This window comes from Mesoplodon mirus (assembly GCF_964341445.2).
Source record: "Mesoplodon mirus genome assembly, chromosome: 18".
Lineage (NCBI taxonomy): Eukaryota > Metazoa > Chordata > Mammalia > Artiodactyla > Ziphiidae > Mesoplodon > Mesoplodon mirus.
The window spans coordinates 823,354-846,918 of NC_138994.1; the positions used below are offsets into that span (position 1 = coordinate 823,354).

Below are 23,565 nucleotides of genomic sequence, written 5' to 3' on the forward strand. Positions count from 1 at the left end.
ACCTCACGCTCCCGGCGGTGGCGGGCGACAGAGGGCGCTCCCGCACACGCTCAGGCCGCTCTGGCCCAGCCCGTCTCTGTGGCCGCGGAAGGTGACGTGGACACGGAAGTGGTCGTCGTCGTGGCTGCACCGGTGGGAACGGGGTGCAGGGCGCAGAGGGCGGCCGGCGGGCGGACGGAAGGCGGCGATCTCACACCTGCGGCGTCCGGGGACGCAGGCTTTGTAGGTTGGGTGCGAGTCCGCTGAGCCGACGAGCGGCTTCTCAGCCCTTCTCTTGCCCGTCGGAGCCGGGACTAGTTCAGCCGGCGTCACCATGACCAAGGCCGGTAGCAAGGGCGGGAACCTCCGCGACAAGCTGGACGGCCACGAACTGGATCTGAGCCTCAGCGACCTGAATGAGGTCCCGGTCAAGGAGTTGGTCAGTACAGCCCCGCGAGGCCCAGGCGCCCACCCGCGACTGGCGCTGGCCCCTGCGTTGGTCGCCTTCTTTCGCATGCCTCAGTCTCCATGGCTTAAAATGAGGTGGGGGGAGTGGGACTAACTCCCCGGGGGAGGCCGCGTCCGGCCCCAGTTCTCTTCCTGGGATGTACACGTGTCACTTTGGCACAGTTCCAGAAGATGGGAAGGAGCTGCTTGTCTGGCTATGGGCTTTTTACGGGTCAGGAGTGAATCTCCCCGCCCCCCCCGCCCATTTCAGGGGCTTTCACAACGCTCAGCTCCTTGCCCGACCCAAAGTAGGAGCCCTCGGAGCGCGATTGCTGGATGTATTCGGAGAATGAATGAACAGATGAATGAATGACTTGATCCAAGTAGGCCTCCGGTTAGACCTGGGTGTGGCCCAGACCTGGCTTTTCCTGGAAGTCAGAAATCCCAGCTGGCTGCCCCAGCCCTGAGGCGTACTTCCTTGAAGAATGTGAAATCTCACTGCTTGGTTGGCAAAGTCTCTTCCCAACTATGAAACTGGTGGAAATCCGCACCATCGTGGCCCACCCCTCCACCCGCCTACTCCCGTACCCCCAACCGGGGAAACAAGCCTGGGGCCCCAGGGACATTGCAAGACTAGTTTGTTGCCAAAGTGGAGTTAGATGGTGCACCCCTGCTTTGCCCACCTGGTTCCCCACCCGCATCCCCCACAGTAGCCTCCCTTTGGATGACCTGCACTTTCCTCACTGCCTTTAACGAATTATATTGAGTTTGGCACTTGGCCCAGTCTTCCCTCTGCCTTGGCTGTGTAGTATGGAGGTTAGAATGGGATTCCCAGTTCATATATCCGCTTCATTGCTTAATAGCTGAGTGCCCTTGGCAAGCTTAGTTATCCTTTAAGCCTAGGTTTGCTCATGTATAAAATGGTGATAGTTATTCCCATCGCATAGGGTTGTTGGGAGGATTAAATAAGACTGTAATGTAAAATACTTGGCAGGTAGCAAATGTTGATGCATGTAACTATTACCACAGTGTGCTGCTTCCCACTGTGATATCTCAAACTTCTTTAGGTGGTCAAACTTCATGCTTGGGACTTTGACATTTGGAAAGTCCACGTTGGCCCAGTGTCCTTAACTGAATATTTGCCTTCTTCCCCGCCCCATGTTTCAGCCTGGCCCTAGAACTGCAGGCATCCGGTTGGTGCAGCATTGCCCCTGGGAGAACGGAAGGGTCAGTTTTGCTGAGCCTCTCCATCCCAGGCCCCATGGGAAAACAGAGCTGGGTTGTGAGGGCCTTGATTTCACTCTGCATTCACTCATTTACTCATTTGTTCAGTTACGAATCAGCCAACGGGTATATGGAGTGCCTGGAAAACCGTGAACTGGAGAATATGGAAATCACAAAGCTATATTAGACACAGTCCCTGCCCTGAAACCTAATAAGGGGCAGTGCTAGAGAGAATATTAAAAGTGCTATGGAGAATTTCTAAGAATCTGTTTTTTTTTCCCTTGGATGTTCCACAGCCAGATCCCTACTCTGCATTCTTCTCTAGGTCATGGTTGACTGGCTCATTTTTCCTTGCGTGTCTCCAGGAAGATTATAATTAAGTGCTATTTTTTTTAAAGGCCTTTTCTTTTTTTTTTCCTTTGTTGAAAAAAAATTTTTTAACATCTTTATGGGAGTATAATTGCTTTACAATGGTGTGTTAGTTTCTGCTTTATAACAAAGTGAATCAGCTATACGTATACATATATCCCCATATCTCCTCCCTCTTGCATCTCCCTGCCATCCTCCCTATCCCACCCCTCTAGGTGGTCACAAAGCACCGAGCTGATCTCCCTGTGCTATGCAGCTGCTTCCCACTAGCTATCTGTTTTACATTTGATAGTGTATATGTGTCCATGTTAAAGGCCTTTTCTAATCATGGGAACTTTCTGTGGAAAATGCTTCATTAGCAGATGTCACTGAATTGTTCCATGTGTTGATCTGACATTTTGTTCTCATTCCCTTTCCTAGGCTGCCCTCCCAAAGGCCACCATACTGGATCTGTCCTGCAATAAACTGACTGCTCTACCGGTAAGACTAGCGAGCAAGCATGATTCCTTCTAGAGCCCTGATGCTTCTCCTTCCTGTCTGGGGGAGTTGTGTCATAAGGCATAATTTCAGGATAGGCCTGCAGGCAGGCTACCACTAGAAAAGGGCTAAGCGCTTTTGCACACACGTCTCACGGCTCACCCCCAGGAGCTATGCCTGCTATCTCCATTTTCATTCGAGCTGGAACAGCTAGTAGTAAAAGGTAGAGTCAGGATTTGTGCATAGGTGCCTCTGACTTGGGGCCTCCTGGACTGTTACATCACAGTGTGTGAGCCCAAGGCCAAGGTGTTCTCTCTTTGGGTCCTAGTCGGATTTCTGTGGCCTCACACACCTGGTGAAGCTGGACCTGAGTAAGAACAAACTGCGGCAGCTGCCAGCAGACTTCGGCCGCCTGGTCAACCTCCAGCACCTGGACCTCCTCAACAACAGGCTGGTCACCCTGCCTGTCAGCTTTGCTCAGCTCAAGGTAACAATTCATGACCCAATGTTTCACGGCCAGGTGTGGCAGAGGGCTCAGGGACTGAGGGAGTGTGGCTGTGAGAGAGGCCAGCAGGAACGCCACCTTGTTGTCACAGCCTCAGACAGCTTTCCCTGCGGCCGGAACAGAGAAGGGCTTTCTTCCTGCTCGTTTCGTTCCACTTTCAGGGGCTCTTTGTGTGAACTCGGGCTTACCAGACTCTCTGCCCCATCTGTTTAGAGTCTGAAGTGGCTGGACCTGAAGGATAACCCCCTGGATCCTGTCCTGGCCAAGGTGGCAGGGGATTGCTTGGATGAGAAGCAGTGTAAGCAGTGTGCCAACAAGGTAAGCACGAGGCTCCCCAGTGGCTCCTTCACGCATTCCCCTGGGACTTGCCTCTGTCGCCTCTTGTTTTCCCCTCCCAAGGCACCCATAGCTGTGTCTTTTTTTAAAGAAGATGTTGAGGGTAGGAGTTTATTAATTAATTAATTTTTGCCGTGTTGGGTCTTCGTTTCTGTGCGAGGGCTTTCTCTAGTTGTGGCAAGCGGGGGCCACTCTTCATCGCGGTGCGCGGGCCTCTCACTATCGCGGCCTCTCTTGTTGCGGAGCACAGGCTTTAGACGCGCAGGCTCAGTCGTTGTGGCTCACGGGCCTAGTTGCTCCGCGGCATGTGGGATCCTCCCAGATCAGGGCTCGAACCCGTGTCCCCAGCATTAGCAGGCAGATTCTCAACCACTGCGTCACCAGGGAAGCCCCAAATAGCTGTGTCTTTTAAAGCACGAAGGTCTCTGAAAATGTCTACTCTGAACCTGTCAGGCAAAGGCACCTTTGTTTCTCTCTTTACAGGCAGTGGAACAATACTGTCTTCTGCTCTACTGCAGTACTTCTGTTCCTAGAAATCAGGACCTTGCATGATCCAACACTGCACTGTTGACGGTTGTTTATATGGAACAAGAGGGTTAGGTGCTGTAGCGTTTCTGAGTCACAGTTATTGAATTTTGATAATAAAGGTGTTGTTAGTATTTGTAAGTTTATACCTGTAAACAGACACATCCTGGGCACACCTGGCATTTGATTTCAGTTGAGTCACCTGACATAGGAGGAAGGAACTAACTGGCAGCCTGGAAGGCAAATATTGCCAATAACCTTGAAGGTGCTTTACATTGTTTCTTAAGAACAGCACTGTACCCATCTCTCAAAAACTCCAGCTACAGTCATTTTTTCCCTCCAGCTTTAGAACAGATTGCTGCTGCTTCAGCTGAGGACCAGATGACTTGCTTGGCTACGTTTAGGGGGCGTTGTGGACACAAAAGAGTTAACTTTAAACGCTAGATTAATGTAAGCGAAATGTGTGTATGATGGGTCTCTGTGAATCTCGGGAGTAATGGCCTTTCTTTTCTTATCATTAGCTCAGGGCTTCTTAGATAGTCTCATCATCTGTGTCACCCATTGTTACAAGAAACCAAGCACAGCATCAGTGCATCCAAGAAGCCAACGCAACAGTTTGCCCTCAGCTGGGAACAGTACAAGTGATCAGTGAATCCTGTTCTGAACACTTGGTGCTTTAAGAATGTTTTCTGTTCTGCAGACTAACAATAGCTACCGTTGACTGCTCTTCCTCTGTTGTGCATGCTTTGCATGTTTCATCTCATAACCCTCATAAACCTGGGAAGTAGGTATTAATTCTGTATCCCTGACCCGAGAAACCCTCAGTGTGCAACACCTTTCATTTATCCATTTATTCATTCAACTAATACTACATTAAACCAAAGTTGCCGATATTCCAGTTTTTGACCTACAAAAATAACTTCTGTTGAGTGTAAAGGTCTTTAGTATTCACAGGTATTTTCCAGACAAAGCTCCGGGGAGCACGGTGCGTTGGGGATGTGGTGAGAAGCCATGCTCTGGCACCGCTGCCCAGAGCTGTCTCCTGCGCACACCTTTAGGCACGTACAGGAGTGGCGTGGGGCAGTCAGAAGGAGGTCACTTGTCTCCAGGAGTTAGTTTAGGTCAATTCTGACCTTGTGGGTGCATAGTAACTAATTAGCTTGGCACATAGTAAAGCGCCTTTTAAAAATAATTTGTTAGTTCAACAGTAATCATCAGGTGCTTACTACCTGCTGTGGACTGGGATAGGTAAACAAAAGCAACCCTCCCGAGGCTCTAGAAGAGCCTCTCCCATTTCTGACTGGGCTGTGTTGTCAGATAACTAACTCCTGATGTATTGTAGCCAAGCTAAAAGGGACGGCTCTTAAACGTCCAGGTTCTTTATTTAGCCAGTTTTTACCCCCTAAAGCCAGCTGAATGGTTGGTGCTTATATAAAATTCAGAGTTCAGGGTGAGACAGGGACTTTGAACTTGGGCCCCCTCTCCACAACATGCTTGACCTTCCTCCAGATCCTGCAGCCCCTTGTTGAGCAGCCATTTTTTAGTCAGCTTGACTCCTTTGGAGAGGTGCCAGCTGGTGCAGGTCCTGGGTCACTCAGGACAGGGTTCCTTGTGGCTTTAAGCCAGGCTCTTGGAGGGAGTGGCTTTTGCAGACCTGCTCCTGTGTCCCTCTTATGATAGATGTGGGCATGTCTGAAGTTTCCATGAAGTAAAATAATTACATTTGAATACATGTCTGTCCTGCAGGTTGTCTAGCGCAGTAGCGAAACAAAATTAAGACAATTCCTGTCTTCATTTAGAATACTTGAGGTTTTCTTCTCTTATTAATGCAGTCAAGCAGCAGTGTTCACTGAGCACATAAAACGCCTTTCTCTTACAGCTCTCCTGCCTCTGCACTGTACGTAAGCGGGACAAGCTGTGGCCCAGGGACTCAGGAGACCTGCCTGTGCTACTTTCTAGCCATGTGACATCAGAGCCTGGGCTTTCTTCCTTAGTTTTACAATGGGCATCCGGTCAGTTGCTCATCACACCTGTACTGAGTGCTACAACTAGCTAAACTCTGTGCTCACCTGCAGAGCTAAGGACAGTAGTCCCTAACCCTTAGGGAGCTTACAGTCTAGGACTGAGATGGATAAGAAAACTCCCCACGGGTGGGAGGAGGGGAGCCTGCGGCAGCCCACAGAGGTCAGGAGAGTGTCTTAGAGGAAGTGCTGTCCCTGTTTAACACAGAAGTTGCTGGGAGAATTACATAAAGCGATTGGAAACGGCAGGACTTTTTAGATTGCGGTCGGCATTGTGTTTCACAGACTTCTCTCCTGACAGCTTTAGTGAACCGGGCTTATGTGGCTCTTCTCGGGCTAAGGTTGGCGCGGTGAGGACACAGGATAAGGTTAACTTCGTTAGCTCTGCACAGCTCCCAGGAACTCTGGTGATCAGGGCTGCTGAACAGAGCAGTCTCTGTTTTGCGACTCCCCGCAGTGAAGACAACTGTGTTGAGTCGTTCGGCTCCCTCCTCTCCCTTCGCAGGTGTTACAGCACATGAAGGCCGTGCAGGCGGATCAGGAGCGCGAGAGGCAGCGGCGGCTGGAAATAGACCGAGGTAGGTGGCCACCCGCCTCACGCCTGAGCAGCTAGGATCCAGGATAGCCGTGCGGAGCAGTGGGGAACAGCGTGGTGGTCGATGGCAGCATCTCTCCAGCCCTGGCTTCTCCACCGAGCCCCACGGTCACAGTCAACTGCTTCTCTCTCTGTCTGCTTGGAGGGTTAATCAGTATCTCAGATTAAACCTGCCTAACCAGATCCCCTTCAGCACCTTCCAGTGTGCCCCCGTAATGGGAAATCACCATCCCTATAGTTATTCAAGCCTGAAATTGGGAAGGTAGCCGTGATTGCTTTCTTCTGTTACTCCCGTGTCCAGTCTGTCGGCAGTGCCAGCTCCAGTACCACCGCCGCAGTCAAGCCTCCAGCTGTTGGACTGCCACAGTACCTCCTAGCACCACGTCCTGGCTCCATACTTGTGCCCCTTCCACACAGCAGCCAGGGAGATCTTCTCAAAACCCAAATCTTTTCTGCCGCTATTTGCTTAAAACGCTCTCATGGCTTCCAACTGAACTTAGAGCGAAATTCAAACTCAGTAACATGGCCGACAGGGCCCGCCGTGGCCGACAAGGCCCGCCGTGACCCAGGCCTGCTTGCTTCTCCGGCCTCGTTCCACACACAGGGAGAGAGTGCAGTTACCGTCAGCCACACGATCCTCTGCTGTTGCTTGAACACGCCAAGAACAGTCTCATCTCGAGGGCTTTGTTGGTTTCCTTTTCCCTCAGATCTTTACGTGGCTGCCTGCTGGCTTCGTGTGGTCCTCATCTGAAACCTTAACCGTTTCGGAACCACTCAAACTAGAAGAGCCAACCCACCTGCCACTCTCTGTCACATCCTCAGTTATTTCCTTTATGGCACATATCGCTGTCTTTTTCCCTGTTTGTTCACTCGTTTATTGTTTGTCTCCTTCTGTGGAAAGCAGATGACTTAGGCACTAGAGCTTGACTTTTCTGCTCTGCTGTATCCGAGCACTTGGAACAAGGCCCGGCACACAGTAGGTGCTCTGTTGACGAGCCGGCTGACTTCTGAGCCCGCTCGCTGGAGGATTCCCGTGGTTAGAGGGACGTGTGTAGTACTGATGACAGGCGGCCCCTGAGATTGGAACCCCTGGGTTATGACCATTCCTTGTACACGCACGGCCGCTGTGCTGCCCGTGTTTACTGTGACCACTGCTGCTTTTGCCTCTGGATGGCACATGTTCTCTTGAGGCTGGGCAGAGTGTGTTCTTGGCACTCTTGGTGCGCAGCTGGAACTTGGAGCTTGTTTGTATGTAGAAAAGCAGTGGAAAGCTACAGTGATAAGAATAGTACTATTCAGCTACATGATAGTTCAAATAGGCTTTTGAGCCCTAAAAGGACATTTAACCACCATTTGTGGCATTCTGGCTCTGGAAAACTGTGCTTCAGTCTTCCAAATAATTTGGGAATGCATTTTTAGAAACCAGTAATTTGTAAGGTGGGTGCTGTATGTAAACATACTTGAGCTGTGGACTAAATCGGAATGTTACAGACTCCTGAGTTGAAGTCTAGAGTACCCTCTGACGAACTAGTAGTCTTGTTTTTTCAGGAAAAATTTCCATCTTCTCTAACCCCGAACCTGAGCGCTCCCTTTTTCTTCCTGCCCTCCCCATGCCACATTCCTTTCCGAAGCTTGGGAAGACGGGACTCCCATAGAATCAACACCTCCCTTGTTTCCTCTCCTCGTAGTTGAGTTGTGCAAGGCTGTCAGTGGCTGTGTCTTCTGAATTAGTACCTAATTCTAAAGGAGCACCAGACTCATCACCCATGCCTTTCTTGTGCGCCCCCCACCCCGTTACATCACCCTAATCTCTGCTGCTTGTGGCCAGGAACCCCTGAATAAGAATCCACTGAGCAAACCCTGAGAGCAGCTTATTGTATTTTAGGGAGGGCTTACTTCCCAGAGAGCAGAAAGACAGTTGTTGCTTTTTAATGTGTCTTATGTGATCCACAGCATAAGGGAAGGGAGCCTGAATCCATATTAATCACTTGAGAAAGCACACTGGAGGTTTGTGGGAGAGAAGCCACTTTTGGGTATACTTTCTCATAGAGGCCGAGAAGAAGTGGGAGGCCAAGCAGCGAGCTAAGGAGGCTCAGGAGCGGGAACTGCGGAAGCGGGAGAAGGCGGAGGAGAAGGAGCGCCGGAGAAAGGAGTATGACGCCCTCAAAGCAGCCAAGCGGGAGCAGGAGAAGAAACCTAAGAAGGAAACAAATCAGGCCCCAAGTAGGTTTTTCTCTCAGTTGCAGGGTTCCAGGAGGGGTGTGGTGGGGAGATGGCTTGGTTTCCAGGCATGGCTGAGCGAGTGAGTGAGCGAACAAGCTTGCAGACCTCGTCAGGTACAGCATACTCTAAGGCCTGGGAGTAACTCAGAGGGTCCACTTACGGGGAATGGGGACCCTCCTACTGCCCCGAATGGTTTGTTTCCCCAGTGTCACATGCTTATGTGCAGGTATTGGGGTCAGATGTAGCTTAGAACATTTCCAGAACAGGGAGTTGCACTTTTTGTAAGGGTTAGATTCTAAAATCACCCAGAAAGGTAAAGACTGCATATGGTCACATGACTCTTAAAAGTCCCTGACGTCATCCAGGAAGCGGACTGAGCTTTTGAGTGTGTGGTGCCGTCTCGGTGGTGCCAGCACTGCCTGTGATTTTCTTTCCCAGTTGGACCCGATCACTCGGTTTGGTGAACACCAGGGGAATCACTCGGCCTGAATTTGGGGAGCCATGTCGTATATAAAACACGTTAGTGTTTTGCCTGAATATGTCCCGTTGGATTTGTGTAGCAATGTGACTCCACGTATAAGAGAGGACAGTATATCCTCTGGGCCAAAAGGGACACCTGAGGGAGAGGAACCTGAGCAGCAGCGAAGCTCTGTGGGGAGGGAGGCCTGCCTGCTTGCCCCCGCTAGCCTTGAGCAAGTCACCCAACCTCACCACCTTTCTGTTCCCTTGTGTAAAAGAGGATCATACCTCCTTACAGATTAGTGGTAGGATTAAGTGAGAAAAACCTATGACAGGATCACGTAGTTCTTGGAATGTGGGTGTTCAGTCAGGTTTTTTTTTTTTTTTTTTTTTTTGCGGTACACGGGCCTCTCACTGTTGTGGCCTCTCCCGTTGAGGAGCACAGGCTCCGGACGCGCGGGCCCAGCGGCCATGGCTCACGGGCCCGGCCGCTCCGCGGCATGTGGGATCTTCCCGGGCCGGGACACGAACCCGTGTCCCCTGCTTCGGCAGGCGGACTCTCAACCACTGTGCCACCAGGGAAGCCCTTCAGTCAGGTTTTTTAAAAATTTGCCTAAAAATCTCAAAACCATTTTTTTCTTCAATAATTATATTCACTGCAGACAATTTCTTTATATATATCAGAAAATGGCCATCGCCTGTAATCCCCTGTTCCCAGCAGTAATCACTGTTACCAATATGGTATACTTTCTTCCAGGCTTTCTTTTTATCTTATAATAAAAACATGAACAATATTCATAAAATGTGAACCTGCTTCCCCAAATGGGCAGCACTCCACCCACGCCTGATGCCTCCTGATGAGCCCCTCCCCTTGGTCCTAAGGGGCCCGATCATCAGCACGTCACGGAGAGCTTAGGGCCCTGGGGACTGCGTGCCAAGTGAGACATCCAGAACGAGACCCAGTTCTGAATCTAGCCCGAGATCCAAGGGAGCAAGAGTTCACGTTTCGGTCTCTGCATAGCAAAGTGTTTGAGAGCCCAGACGTTCTAGAAGACGTGTTCTCCTGGGGCCGGGGGAGTGTCCATCAGAGCAGAGGGGTGTGAGCGGATGTGCGTGCAGACTAGCGCCGGCTGCAGAGCGTGCGCCCGTAAACCGACCGGGCTCTGCCCGCTGTGACTCTGTCCCCCCAGAATCTAAGTCCGGCTCCCGGCCCCGCAAGGCGCCGCCCCGGAAGCACGCTCGCCCCTGGGCTGGGCTGAGGCTCCTGCTGCTGCTGCTGCTGCTGTGCGTGGCCGGCGGGCTGGTCGCCTGTCGGGGGACGGAGCTGCGGCAGCAGCCCCTCTGCACCAGCGTGAACGCCGCCTACGACAGCGCGCTCCGCGGCCTGCGCAGCCACGACATCCTCCGGTGGGTCCTGCAGGCCGACGCCCAGCAGTGAGCTCGGCCTCCACACCTGCCGCCTCCCGGCCTGGGAGCTTGGATTCCTATGGAATTGGGTTCTGCTGGACACAACCTCTTCGTAGAGTCAGACCTGCCTGCCATCGTCACGTGGCTGCCGTTCGGTACTTGAGACCTCCTCTTTGTAAGACTCCTTTGTTCCTTAGTCAGGGTTCCCTGGTGGAATAAGGAGAAATAGGAGGCGGGGCCAGTTGCCTGCATGCGTAAAAGAATAGGCTTGGGGTGGGGAGAGGAAAAAACGTAGCCTTTTCTAGTTGTTATACAAAGCTGTATAAAGGCAAGACTCATTTCTACTAAAGGTCAGCTGTCACTACATTTATACTTTTGTATGTCACAGACCCTTTCTTTCATTCCTCCCTGGGGAGCCAGGGCAGGTCAGGAGGCAGTGTGTTATTGGGGACGAGGGGAACACCGTACTCAGCAAATCTAGTCTAAATTGGGGAGGGAGGGGCATACCTATTTTTTAAGGACCTCAAGACATTCAGATATTTTAACAGTCATACAAAATCTCAGGCTGTGACAGGACTTCCATCCAGTCCAAGGTAACGCTTGTAGACAGGGAAACTGAGGCTTTCCATGACTTGCCTGTGGTCTCCTATAGCTGGTTTGAGGCAGAACTGGATTCCCACCCTGGTGTCCTTTCTTTCCATCATTTTGCCTCCTTTATAATGTACTGAGAGAACAAAACTTACACCAGAATTGTCCCTTGGCTGGAGTATAGAACCTTTCACGGGAAACAGATTCATGACCCACAAATAGAAATCTCATAGCCATGGGGGTCTTCGGCAGCTCTTGTAGAGTCCTGCGGCAATTTATGTGGCTTCTATAACATGGGGACGGTCCAGGCTCCTTGCGTCAATTTGAGAGCATTAACTCCCTGATTGCCAATAAACAAGAAGGCGGACCCTTGCAAAGCCACATTGTCTGTGACAGCTCTCTTCCATAGTCGGTGTGACTAAATACCTCATAGGCAACCTGAAAACGAAAGCTTCATAAGAGACTGAGGTTTAGAATTGATTCTAGACATAACTACACCTACACAATGAAGGGAACTAAGTAGCATCGTGGAGTTTAAAAGTGGTACATTAACGACTAGCATGAGTAAGGGCAGAACTGTCCATTCTCTCGTCTGCCAGACTCAGCACTTTCTTGCTCTGTGGCCTCCTTTGCCTCCTTTCACAACAGTTGGGTGAAGGGATCAGAACTGGCCGTCACGGTGCTCATTCACAGAAGACTCCGCATTGAAAGTTCCTTCTCCCCAGGGAGAGCAAGAACCTGTCATGTCCAGAGACAGAGTGGGGTCCATCTTTTCGGCACCAGTGGCCCACGGATAAGACTGACACTTGTGACCATCCTGATAGTGGAAGAAAAGACTTGTTCTTTCCTCCCTCAGGGAGAGCTCTGCTGCATAGGCCCACACCTTACCCAGAATCACTACACAGTCCTTTAGTCTTCCTCCAAGCTCCAGAGCCATTGGTACAAATGCTTTATTGAAACGAAACACATAGTACATAAAACGAGATTCAGAGAATACAGAAGTCAGCATAGTGATCAGACCTCCCCCCATTCCTTGGCGGCTTGAGGCAGCTTCAGTGGATGGGAGGAAGGCGGGAGCACAGCCAGCCTTGTCAAGCAACCTGCCGAGGGCAGTGCACTTGTGACCTCAAGATTTGATGCCGAGGTTCTTTTGGATTTTTGCAATTATTAAATTCGTGTCTGAGTGGTCTGTCTTTGTTCCTTTGCATTTTGAGGGCTGGCTGGGGCCGGGGTCGGGGTGGTTTGTACGTGGCAGTTGACTTGCTGGGAGAGGAAGGCAAATGTGAGCGTCTCAGCCTCTGCCCCACGTTGACAGGTAGGGACACTATCACAAACAGCGACGCCCAGGAGAGCGTGTTGTGCACAGGACCCAGGCTGTGCTGCAGGAGGCGCTTCTAATCCCTGCACTGTAGTCATGCTCTGAGGTCGGGGGGCTGGGGTGGAAATCAGCTTTTCATCCCTGTCCCTGAGGGCTGGCATCAGTCTGCACTGTCTAAAGAGAGATCTGGCTGCAAAGCTGTCATCTGAAGGTAGATACGCCTGGAGAGCTCTGGTCCAAGACGGCGGGAGGTGGCTGTCACACCTTCCCCACGGCGCACCTGTATGTCTGCAAGCAAATTCTGGCGTTCTTGCTCAGAAAAACACCGCTTATAAGCCTGAAAGTGGTAAATGACCTGTTAATACCATACCACCCATGGTCATTCCTCACCTGTGAATAAGGGACGGGAAGCTTGGGTTGGGGGATGAGAACCGTCCTCCCTCCCTGGTCAGTGTTGACTCTGATCTCAGACCCGCACTGTTGACTTACAAGGCATTCCTGGGCCCTCACCAGTGCTGTCCATGGAAACTGGGAGTCCACTAAGGCCACAGTGCACTGGGCAGTGACCCCTGAAACGGCATACCTGGATCAGGAGCTGTGGGGAGGGGTAGGCGTCCACAACGGCACTGGCCATTTCCAGGCTGACTCGGTTCAGCTGCTGAATCTGTCTCCTCCAGACCACCGCAAGCCCCCTGCCAGAGCGGTCCACCTTTGCCCCTCCAGCCCAGTCACTCTCCAGGCAGAAGGAGAAACTAGCTTGATGTCGGAGCTTCCTGCAAACAGCACAGTTGAGCTGCGAGTCGTGTGTTACTGTGCTGCACCTGTCCCCTTAACTAGGAACTTAAAAACCCTCCACTGACATCGGAAGAGGCGGGCGTGACGTTCTCCCTGGCCAATTTGAATGCTCCTCCTGTCCCCTAGCAGTGCTAGTCACCGATTCCCGTAAAAACGACATCTATTCCTTTTCTGAAAAAAGAAGTTACCAGAAAAGTACGAGACTCTTGCTTGCACTGAGACTGGGGTGTCTTGATCGGGGAGGCAGTGTGCATGGGGGTTAGCACAGAGCACTGGGTATCAGGCAGGTTGGAGTCTTGTTCTGGTTCTTCTGATTCGCTAGGAACTCTGACAAGTCGGCCTCTTTAGGCCTCAGTTCCCTCAGGTATGAAATGAGGGACTTGGACTGGATTGCCTCTGAGGAATCACTGATTTTAAGTTCTGACTATGAACAGCCCTTGAGCTAAGTAGGCTAAAAAATTGTTTTACAAGGGCTTGTTTCATTGTGACCTGACCTGCAATAAATTCTGGTCAGTCGGCCCACGGATAACCCAGTACCAACCTGCAGAACACAAACTTACACATAAGCTACAGGAGAACATTTTAAAGGGACTGAGCTTGGGGGCTCTTTCCAAGAATTCCCAGGGTTAGGTCAACTCCTTCTGCCTCAAACTTGAGTGACAACAGACTAGCAGCAGAGTTTAGGGGAAAGGGACATCATCTTTGGGTACCAGAATCACTGTCAAAGACAAGGCCAAGCAACCGAGCCAGGACCTGACAGGGGCACTCACTTGAAGGGCGCCTCAGCCACAGCCTTCGTGAACGCGCACGCCAAGTCGGCCAGTTCTTGCCAGCTCTGCACAATTCGGGCCTGGGCTTCTGTGTGCAGCTGCAGATCTACCAATGCCTAGAAATCCCAAAGCAGATGGACTGGAAGGGTATGCAGTGGCCAGTTTGAAACTCTTCTCCTCTCACTGTTCACTGAAGCTGCACCCCAGCCCCTTGGCTCCCCGTTTGGCCCCTTCTCTCCTACTTGGTGCCAAGGTAGAAAGTAGTGTCCGGCAGGCATTGTACTCTTTATCAGTGGTGAATCGGGTTAGATGAGAGCGGGCACCCACGATGACTCAGGCAACAGAAGTTCTTACCTCCTCCATGTCTACCCTGGTCACCACAGCCGCTGTGTTGGCCTCCGGTTGTCTCTGCTTCTCCTTCTCCTTGGCCTGTTCTCCATTTGCCACTCCCCGTTTCCTTCTCCTTGGAGCATTCGGAGCACTGGAGCAGGGGAGGAAATCAAAGAGCCGCAGCTCCAGGCCGAGCTCGGGCAGAAGAGGTGTGAGAAGACTGGACCAGAGAGTCCCGCAGGGCTAGGAGGGATGCTATTTTGCAGAGGGACCCAGATCTGGGATGAATAAATCCACCCCTGTTGGCCTAAGAGCTGCCCCTTTTAATGCTAAGTCTCGAGGACAAATCCAAACCTGAAGCATTTCCCCGGATCCACAATCACCAGTGACAGAGCTTTCCCAGCTGTCCTTGCTGTGATGTCAGTTACAAAGCTCCGAAGCGTTTCCTTCCCTTCCTCGGTGCTGCCCAGACTCCCCTGCGTGAAGGAGCAGAAATGCATGCATGCCTGCTCCCTGCAGTCAGCCCTCCGTCCCAGCCTCAGCGCCTGCCCCTCCGGCTGTGCCCACCTGCTTGAAGTTGTAGATCATGGACACAAACGCCTCCGCCGGGAGCAGCACCAGAACCATCGGCTCCTCCACCCAGCCCTCCTGTCCGTCCTGTCAAAGGGCGCGGAACCCAGCAGAGGGAGGCAGGTCAGCAGGTGCTTAGCACCTGCGAGAGAGACCCAGGCCTTCTGGGTGAGTGACTTCATCGCCATCAGCCTAGTCTACTTTGCATTATCCTTTTTCTTCTGGAATGAAGTCATGGTGGCAAGAAATAGTGACCCATAATCCTGTCCTTCCCAGTCCTCAACTGTTCAACCTCAGTGTACTGCACCTCTGAGGCAGTGATTCAGAAAGGAGCATCAGGGACTTCCCTGGTGGTCCAGTGGCTAAGAATCCGCCTTCCAATGCAGGGGACGCGGGCTCGATCCCTGGTCGGGGAATTAAGATCCCACGTGCCTCAGGGCAACTAAGCCAACACACCGCAGCTAGAGAGAAGCCCACATGCCGCAACTAAGACCTGATGCAGCCAAAAAATATAAATAAATATTTTAAAAAAAGGAGCATTAGTGAGTTGAAACGGACTGAGAAGTAACTGCCGATATTTCTATGCCTTCTGAATAGGGGAATGGAGTGAAGGAAACTCTTCCGAAGGACTTGGAACAAATAAGTAACTTGGGCTTTGAGGGTAGATGCTAAGCCGAGTGGCCCTTACACATAGGTTTTGTGTGACAAAGATAAGAATCACCAAGGAAACTTCAGTCTGTGAGAGCACCTCTTCTTCGCCATACTAGGGCATAATCAAACAAAGCCAAGGCCGCGTCACGGTCCACAATCCTACAGCAGTACGGTATTACAGAGGAGCCGTGAGCAGGACTTGTGCGGAGTTTTCTGTTTAGGTCCCTCTAAGCAAAAGCCAAGACCCATAATATTGCAAAGCACAGGTGGGAGGAGCTCTGGGTTCTAGCCCCTCCCACCCCCCAGCCACTACTCAGCTGTGATCCTTAACAAGGCTTTCAACTTCTCAGGGCCTCAGTTTCCCCACCTGTGATGTGGGGACAGAAACGGGTGATTCCCCCCCCCCGCCCCGAGGGGCATTTGGCAATATTTGGAGACATTTTCAATTGTCACAACTGGGACAGGTACTGTTGGCAGCTACCAGGTAGATGCTAAACATCCTACAAGGCACAGGACAGCCCAGCACGACAGGGAATTAACCAATCCACAATGGCAGCGGTACCCGAGGTGGAGAAGCCAAGTTAGAGCTGCTGTTGTCCTGAGGTACTGCGCTGCCCCTTGTAGTGTCCTTGCACCCTGCCCACACCTTGGAAAACAGCCCCTTTACTAAATCCTCCTCAAAGTATACTCGGCTGAGTGTGCTATCTGCTTTCCTGCTGGAGCCCTGACTGATAATACATCCTTTAGACTAAAAGCATATTTATCCTGTAACTCTACGGAGGAGAAACAGCAGCCAGAAAACCCCTACCTCAGTGGACCCAGCCCTTCTCCTCCACGTGATGCTGCAAGGCACGGCCGGCGCCTCAATCACACAGCAGCACCCCATGGACTGTAGTGCTCCGAGGAGCCGGCCCCCACCTTCCATCTGTAAGAGCACTGCAACAGATGGGAAAGGGGCTGTCAGTGGGGCCCAGAAAGCAGATCACCCAGCAGGAGGTAAAGAAAGATGCCTGCAGGACCTGGGTCCAGCAGCACAACGATATGCTTTAAGCACTCCTCCGGCCTCTGAGCTTTCAGCCTGTGAACCAGGGCTGCCTTCTTCTTCCTTTCCTGTTGCCTCTGGGTGCTTTCCTGTTGGCTTGCTTGTCCCCGCTGCTGGCATCCCTGTGAGCCTCTCTTCTGGACCTTCTGATTATGCTTGTTTCTCTTCTGAGGTGGGGGCACCTCAGCATTCGTTTTAGTTACTGTCACGCTGTTGCTCTGGACAGAGCAGGGAGTTTGGTAGGCTGGCAGCTGATGGCATGGACTGGCTACCATAGGGTCCTTGTTATTCGATGCACGCCTCTCTGAGGTGTCACAGAGAGGAACAGCACGGATCTTTGTAAAGGGCTGGTTTTGCCAGTCGCGTGACGCTCCTTCATTATTCCGATGATCTAAAACCCTTTTAACTGGGGAGCTGGAGTCCTCAGGGCTCAGCTGCTTGTGGGTCAAGAACTTACAAGTAAGTCTCTCAGCCAGGGGAGCAAATTCTTCCTCATCCTCACTTCCACTGCTTAGCGCCCTGACTGGCTCTGTTTCTGTGACAGTTTCAGCTGTCTCTGGAACAGGCGGTGGACCTCTCAGTTTTGGTGATGGAGGACAGGAGGCCTCAGAATCTGAGGTGCCAACCACTACAATCTTCTCCTCCTTCTGAGGCTGCCTCCTCTTTGTTGAAGACGGTTCCTTCTTCAGAAAGGCAAATGTTGGCAACTCCTCAGACTCACTCTCACTGGAATCCAGTGGGAGTGATGACTTCTCTACAGCCATCAATATGTGCTATCAGAGTAATTCCCTAAAAAGAAGAGAGAGATGAGACACAGACTGTAGCACTGAATTCAGTCCTAGATGTGTTCTATGGCCAAGCTTTAAGGACATAAATGACACACAAAGAAAGAGGATATGGTCCCAACACGGTCAATCTGGAACTCAGAACAGCTGTGTCTGTAGTCTAATAGGAAACCTTCTCAAATCCCTTCTAGGTCAAGGTGAGGTATAAACAAAGGGGAGGTTACTATTAAAAAATGTTAATGAGGTACGAACAAGACTCAACACCACCTCTTTGCTGATCTCTGCATGTAAAATGGAGATACCAAGAGTCACTCTTTTTGAGCTGAGTATGTGACCTTTTGTGACTGGCGTCTTAGCATAATATTTTCAAGGTTCATTTATGTTGTAGCGTGTGTCAGTACTTCATTGCTTTTTACGATTGAATAATACCTCACTGTATAGATATGCCACATTTTGTTTGTCCGTCCATCATTTGGTGGACATTCTGTTTAATTCCATTTCTGGCCATTTTGAATGAACAATGCTGCCATCAACATTCTCGTCCTAGTTTTTGTGGGGATGTTTTCAACTCTCTTGTGGACAGACCTAGGATTGCCAATTGCTGGGTCGTGCACAAGAGTCATTCTTTGGACAAATATTCACTAACGCTGTAGGTGTGACCCGAGATAAGCCAGGTAACCTCTCTGGGCCTCGCTTTCTTTTTTAGTAAAATAGGGATAATAACATTACCCACTTTACAAGATTGTAAAAAGTTTTTTTTTTTTAAAGCATGCATCTACGGAGCTTAGTACAGTATCTGGCACGCAGGAAGCGCTCAGTAACGTAAGCTGAACGAGTAGGGAGAGACCTCATCCCCGTCCCCGCACGGACCTCGGTAGATTCCGGCAAAATGCGGGGGTCGGACAAGCGGGTCCCTGCTGAGCGGGCTCCAAGCCTCTCCCGCCGACACCCGGGCGGGCGGCTCGCCCACGCACCGCGGCAGAAGCGCCGGACGCCCCAGCCACCAAGCCTCTGCGGAGCTGAGCTCAGGTAGTAGGCCCTACCCCGTCCGCCCGCCCGGCAGCGCTCACCAGCAACTTCTCGCGTCACTCTTTCATCCGCCACGCAGGACCCGGAAGTAGATCTCCGGTAGCGGAAGCAGATTTCTCAGACCGGAAGCGAATGTAAGGCCAACATGGCGTTCGCGGTGCTGTCGCAGAGGACGCGGACAGCTGGTAAACGGCCGTCGTGGCAGTCGCCGGGCGAGGGGTGGAGGCGGAGTGGAGACCTTGCAGGGATCTGGGGGCTTGGAGGTCGTTCCCCACGGATGACCCTGGGGGCTGGAGGGGACTGGGGGGAGTGTGCGGGGCCCACGAGGTTTGAGGGGCGGTAGTCACTGGTCATGTGACAGCTGGGGCGCGGAGCACGTGACCTTTCCCTGCCAGGCGTGCAAATAGCTTGCCGAGGGGTGGGTGACGGTTCTCCGCTTCCCGTGTCTAGGTTTGTTTGGATCCCATTATCTACAAAAATGGGTTACTGCTTTTGGCACATAGGCGCTCAAAAAGTTAATCTGTTCATTCAGGAGACTGAGGTCTTTGTGCCAGACACTGTGGTAGGTATTGAGGATCTCAGCAGAGAAGATGAAGACATAGTCTCTACCGCCAGGACGGTTACTTCTAATAGATAAGCCAGTACATGAGCACGTAAATAAAATAGTTGTGAATTGTTGCAACTGCTGTGACAGAAGGGGAAAAATGTGTCTGTGTCTGTTTTTTAGGTTGGGTGGTCAGGGAAGCCCTCTGAGGAGGTAACATGTAAGTTAAGACCTAAAGGATGACAGGAGGCCTGGCTCTGTAAGAGAGTGAGGGGCTAGAGAGTGACTTGACCCAGTTTTCCATTTTGAGAGGCAAACTGTTGCTCTTATGTGAATTTAAAGGGAGCAGGAGTGGAAATGAGGAAACCAGACGGGAAGCAGTAATAGTAGCCCTGAGGAGAGATGGTTTAGTCAGGGTGTTAGTGTCAGTGAACTTGGGGGGAAATGGGTGGATTTGAGATCCGTTTCGGAAATAGGATCCGCAGAGCTTGCTGGTGAACTGGATATGTGAGATCAGCAAAGGGAAGGAATCTGCAGTGACTCTTTGATTTCTGCCTGAGCAGCTGTGTAAGTGGTAGCATTGTGTACTTTGAGGAGGGTGGGGAGTAGGGTGAGGGGCAAAGATTCGTGTGTGAGGTAAGTTACGTAAAGCAAAGTCCAGTTCCTGAGATTGAGTGAATAAATGAATAGGTGTTTAAAGGTAGGTAGATCCTGGTGCTGGCCATTTAACATGTTGTCTCTGTAAGTCCTCATCTCTGGTCCTTTGCCCCAGCTCATCTCTGTTCTCATTAAATCTTCAGAAACCTAGGTTTTAGGAACTCTGAACTTATAGACTCCAGGACCCACAAGCCTTCTCTAAAGACTCTGGCATGACCCTGATTAACCATAGCTGTATCTGGAGACCTGAATGCCAGGACTGCCATTCCTGGGCTTGTCATATAGCACAGGGCTTCCATCCTGCTCATTATGAATTTTAGTTCACTTTCCTTTTTAAAATAAATACCATTGAGCACTTTGGAATGAGTATGGAGAGGTCAGATTAACAAGGGCAGGGCGTCAGTCTTCTTGGTTGGACCTGCGCTTGATGGACTTCCCGAACAGAGAAAGGGTCCAGCCTTCTGAAATGGACAGGAGCCTGTGGGAGTCACCCTCACAGAGGCTGCCCTTTTTGTTTACTAGTATCTGATGTGCAGTGGATGGGTGATGGCTAAGAAAGTGGTGGGTGAGGTCAAAGCAGGAGGCTCTCTCTGGGTGTCCTCTTGCTGGGCTCTGTGGTCTGGCCCCTCCACAGTGCATTGAGCCTTGAGGGCATAATGGTGAGTGAGGCTGAAACAGGCAGCTCTGTGGTGTCCTCTTGCTGGCTTCTGTTTCTGTGCTTTTGTTTCTCTTCAGTAGGACTGGATGTGTCAGGACCAAGGGCACATGGTGTTTATTTTTTTTTCCATTAATATTTTACTCCCTCCTCTCAACCCTAGGCCACCCACAGGCAGCTCATATAGTGCTCACACCATGGACAATACGAGAATGACGTATCCCCTGTCGTGGGGGAGGCCAAGGACCTCAGACACTCCCCGACAACCCACAAAGTCAAGTGGCGTTTCTGCTCACACACCTTCCTCACCTCCCCTGACACTGCCCCCTGCCACCTCTCAGCTTAGCAAATGACCCACTGAGGCAGAGAAGGAGTCTGATGGAGAGCCGCTGTGTTTGAACAACGTTTCTGTTCTCTCCGCAGTTACAGCCCTGCTGAGCCCCCCTCAGGCCACAGCTCTTGCTGCGAGATATGCGTCCAAAAAGACAGGCGGCAGCTCTAAGAACCTCGGTGGGAAGTCACCAGGCAAACGCTTTGGCCTCAAGAAAATGGAGGGTAAGGGTGTGACCTGGCTTCCACTTTCCACTTAGCACCCTACCCTGCTGTCCCGGCGTTCCTTTGAAGAGCGGGCAAACCACACAAGTGCCCTGTCCTGTACTCCATTTTGCTCACCAGAACATTTAGTTGCAAATTAAAGAAACAGCTAAGACCTGAGGCGGGGTGGAGGGGCTGAGGAAGAGAAGATAGGTGGGAACCTTGGCCATGTGACTGCGGAGGAGGCTGCCGGGTGGGAGACGGGGCTCCTTGTGTCAGACGGGGAGTTGGTCTTATCCAGGGGCAGGCTTAGAGGTTGGTATGTAGCATTTGGGCCAGGAAAGCGAGGGCTGCCGTGGTTTCTTAGCAGTTCGCTGTGTTGCCTCATCGTGGGGGCCCAAAGGTAGCACACATATGGACTTCTCTTCTAGGTCACTATGTTCATGCTGGCAACATCCTTGCGACTCAGCGCCACTTCCGCTGGCACCCAGGTGCCCATGTGAGTTGCTCTGTTTCCCCCCCACCCCGCCCCGTTTTTTCTTCACCTCTCCATGCTCCTGAGCATAGTAATTATAACAGTTGCAATTATTGGGTGCTTACCAAATGCCAAGTGTCATGCTGATTCCTGGGCCTGCATTATCTCATTTCATCCTTACCCCCATCCCTAGGGTAGGTAGGTGTCATCTCTGTTTTACAGGTAGGGTGCCAGAAACTTAGAAGCTGGGGTGGGGGGGTGGGTAGTGACAGGTCTGCTTGACTTCCAAATCACTTTTTCGCTTCGGTAACAGCATTAGCTTGGTTCTCTGGGGTCTCCTTTCTAACCCCCAGTTCTTGGAAGAGGATATTTCTAGTGATTTAAGATATTTTTTTAATCTTGGGAAACTAATTTCAATTTATTCATTTTTTTCTTATTTTTAAGAATTCCTCCTTTAATTAAAGTTATTATTAGATGGCTGAAAGATAACTTGAATTTAATAAAATAGAATTCAGTTTGTGGGCCAGAAATTAGGTCCATACCAGGCAGGGATTTCAGTTTCAGCAAGTTGGTATTACTTGCTGAGGTAGGAAAGTTCTTTAACACAGACCTGTACTATAGTCTTTACATTATTTAAAATATTAGTTTAGTTTCCTCTGTAATCAATTTCCTCCTGCCTTCTTACCTCTTTTTTGGCAATTTTAGTAGGCACAGAAAGACTGATAGTAACCTATAATTATTTCAAAAATGCTAATTTGTATGTGACTTGATTGTATGTATAGTAGCTTTATTTTTGTTTTAGAACTTGAGACATTCAGTATGTGGCTGTGTTAATTTTTCAGACTTAATAAAATAATAATAATAAAAGCTAATATGTTGTGACCTGGGCAGTATTCTAAGCTCTTTCTGATTATTAACTCATTTAATCCTCAAGATGACCCTATGAAATAGTTAATATTTATCTCCATTTTGCAGATAAAAAAAGTGAGATACAGTGAAATAAATTAACTTGCCCAGATCACACAATAGTAAGCGGTAGTGCTGGGGTTTGAACCAGTCTGTTCTCTTAATCAGGGAGATATTGAATAATGCTGGGTAAAAATGGCCACACATGCAAGCTCAAGTTCTAAAAGAAAAAAGCTATATGTATAGTTAAAAAAAGAAAAGAAAAGAAATATATAATACACAGTTTCTTTAATCTCTTTGCTCATATTTCTCACCTGAACATCAGGGTTAGTTATAGTACCTACTTCACAAGGTGAGAATCAAGTGAGTTAACGTATATAATAGGGCTTGGAACAGTGCTTACAGACTGTAAGCGTGACATAAGTATTAGCTGATATCATTTTGTTTAATTAGCGTATGCATTATCCATATAGCTTTGAGCCTAAACTTTATAGATCACCATATAGATGAAAATGTATATCAAACTAGTGTTGTGTTAAGCCTCAGCGAAGCAAACTCCCAGGAGCAGTGATTAGAGACATTTTCCTGGGCCTGGTTTGGGCATCTATCCAGCGTGGCTTCTGGCCAGCTGCACAGATATGGGTCCAGGTATCAGCCCTGAGTAACCACCAGGATTGGCTGTTGGAGTTTTCTTTTCCCACCTTTGTGATGGAGTAATTACCAAGCAGTGGGAAAGGGAACCTGAGATGGAGCTTTCTGAATCCTCCCCTTTGGCCCCAGGGCCTGAATCCTTGTGAAGAGTCTACCCTAGAGCCCTGGGATGGGCCCCCTGACTGTCCAGCTGACCAGGTCTGTGTGTTGCAGGTGGGGCTGGGGAAGAAGAAGTACCTGTATGCTCTGGAGGAGGGGATAGTCCGCTACACTAAGGAGGTCTACGTGCCCAGTCCCAGCCACTCGGAGGCTGTGGATCTGGTCACCAGGCTGCCCGAGGGGGCTGTGCTCTATAAGACTTTTGTCCACGTGGTTCCTGCCAAGCCTGAGGGCACCTTCAAACTGGTAGCTATGCTTTGACCTCCTGGTCGAGGCCTTTGGACAGAGACTGGAGCCCAGGTGACAGGAGAGGGTGGTACCAGACGTCATCAAGGGTCGGAGTGAAGACAAGGCCTCCCAAGGAAGAAGTCTGCTTGGTGGTGACTGCAGGAGACTGTGCAGTGACTGGCCGGGAAGCCCTTTGGGAGACCTGACCTGGGGCCAAAAATAAAGTTAGCTGGAGTCGTGAGTCTCTGCTATTTGGGGACAAACCTGGGTGGAGTGGCTTACTGATCTGTTATCCATGTTCTCAAGTGCAC

At 50.6% G+C, this 23,565-nt stretch overlaps 4 protein-coding genes across 6 annotated transcripts in view; 3 read left to right on the forward strand and 1 right to left on the reverse strand.

The window, feature by feature from the left end:
- The window catches only part of COL1A1 (collagen type I alpha 1 chain), a 239,087-nt gene that overhangs the window by 72,342 nt on the left and 143,180 nt on the right, over positions 1–23,565 (forward strand). The window lies entirely within an intron of this gene.
- Positions 86–12,344, forward strand: LRRC59 (leucine rich repeat containing 59). The gene is made up of 7 exons (XM_082604457.1): positions 86–418; positions 2,440–2,499; positions 2,825–2,983; positions 3,215–3,319; positions 6,389–6,461; positions 8,528–8,701; positions 10,351–12,344. The coding sequence occupies exons 1-7, from the start codon at positions 314–316 to the stop codon at positions 10,596–10,598; spliced, it is 924 nt and encodes a 307-aa protein (XP_082460583.1). The 5' UTR covers positions 86–313; the 3' UTR covers positions 10,599–12,344.
- Positions 10,781–18,511, reverse strand: EME1 (essential meiotic structure-specific endonuclease 1). Of its 3 annotated transcripts, none has more exons than XM_082604450.1 (9): positions 18,487–18,511; positions 16,609–17,420; positions 16,398–16,525; positions 14,936–15,025; positions 14,723–14,844; positions 14,393–14,519; positions 14,039–14,154; positions 13,057–13,246; positions 10,781–12,761 (listed from the first exon to the last, which is right to left on the reverse strand). In XM_082604450.1, exons 2-9 carry the CDS (start codon positions 17,393–17,395, stop codon positions 12,732–12,734), a joined length of 1,590 nt encoding a protein of 529 aa, XP_082460576.1. In that variant the 5' UTR covers positions 17,396–17,420; positions 18,487–18,511; the 3' UTR covers positions 10,781–12,731. The 3 variants fall into 3 exon arrangements, with proteins under 3 accessions (XP_082460576.1, XP_082460574.1, XP_082460575.1); XM_082604448.1 differs by having other exon boundaries at positions 10,781–12,810; positions 18,487–18,507; XM_082604449.1 differs by lacking the exon at positions 18,487–18,511 and adding an exon at positions 18,287–18,478 and having other exon boundaries at positions 10,781–12,810.
- Positions 18,559–23,518, forward strand: MRPL27 (mitochondrial ribosomal protein L27). Its single transcript, XM_082604460.1, has 4 exons — positions 18,559–18,630; positions 20,725–20,856; positions 21,267–21,334; positions 23,081–23,518. Exons 1-4 carry the CDS (start codon positions 18,591–18,593, stop codon positions 23,285–23,287), a joined length of 447 nt encoding a protein of 148 aa, XP_082460586.1. The 5' UTR covers positions 18,559–18,590; the 3' UTR covers positions 23,288–23,518.

Coding starts and splice junctions, on each gene's coding strand:
- LRRC59 (XM_082604457.1), top strand. CDS start 314: ATGACCAAGGCCGGTAGCAAGGGCGGGAACCTCCGCGACAAGCTGGAC. Junction 419..2,439: donor AGGTCCCGGTCAAGGAGTTG/GTCAGTACAGCC, acceptor TCCCTTTCCTAG/GCTGCCCTCCCAAAGGCCAC. Junction 3,320..6,388: donor GTAAGCAGTGTGCCAACAAG/GTAAGCACGAGG, acceptor CTCCCTTCGCAG/GTGTTACAGCACATGAAGGC.
- EME1 (XM_082604448.1), bottom strand. CDS start 17,395: ATGGCTGTAGAGAAGTCATCACTCCCACTGGATTCCAGTGAGAGTGAG. Junction 14,520..14,722: donor GATCCGGGGAAATGCTTCAG/GTTTGGATTTGT, acceptor CCCCTGCTCCAG/TGCTCCGAATGCTCCAAGGA. Junction 13,247..14,038: donor GTGGCTGAGGCGCCCTTCAA/GTGAGTGCCCCT, acceptor TGCTGTTTGCAG/GAAGCTCCGACATCAAGCTA.
- MRPL27 (XM_082604460.1), top strand. CDS start 18,591: ATGGCGTTCGCGGTGCTGTCGCAGAGGACGCGGACAGCTG. Junction 18,631..20,724: donor GCAGAGGACGCGGACAGCTG/GTAAACGGCCGT, acceptor TTCTCTCCGCAG/TTACAGCCCTGCTGAGCCCC. Junction 21,335..23,080: donor GCTGGCACCCAGGTGCCCAT/GTGAGTTGCTCT, acceptor TGTGTGTTGCAG/GTGGGGCTGGGGAAGAAGAA.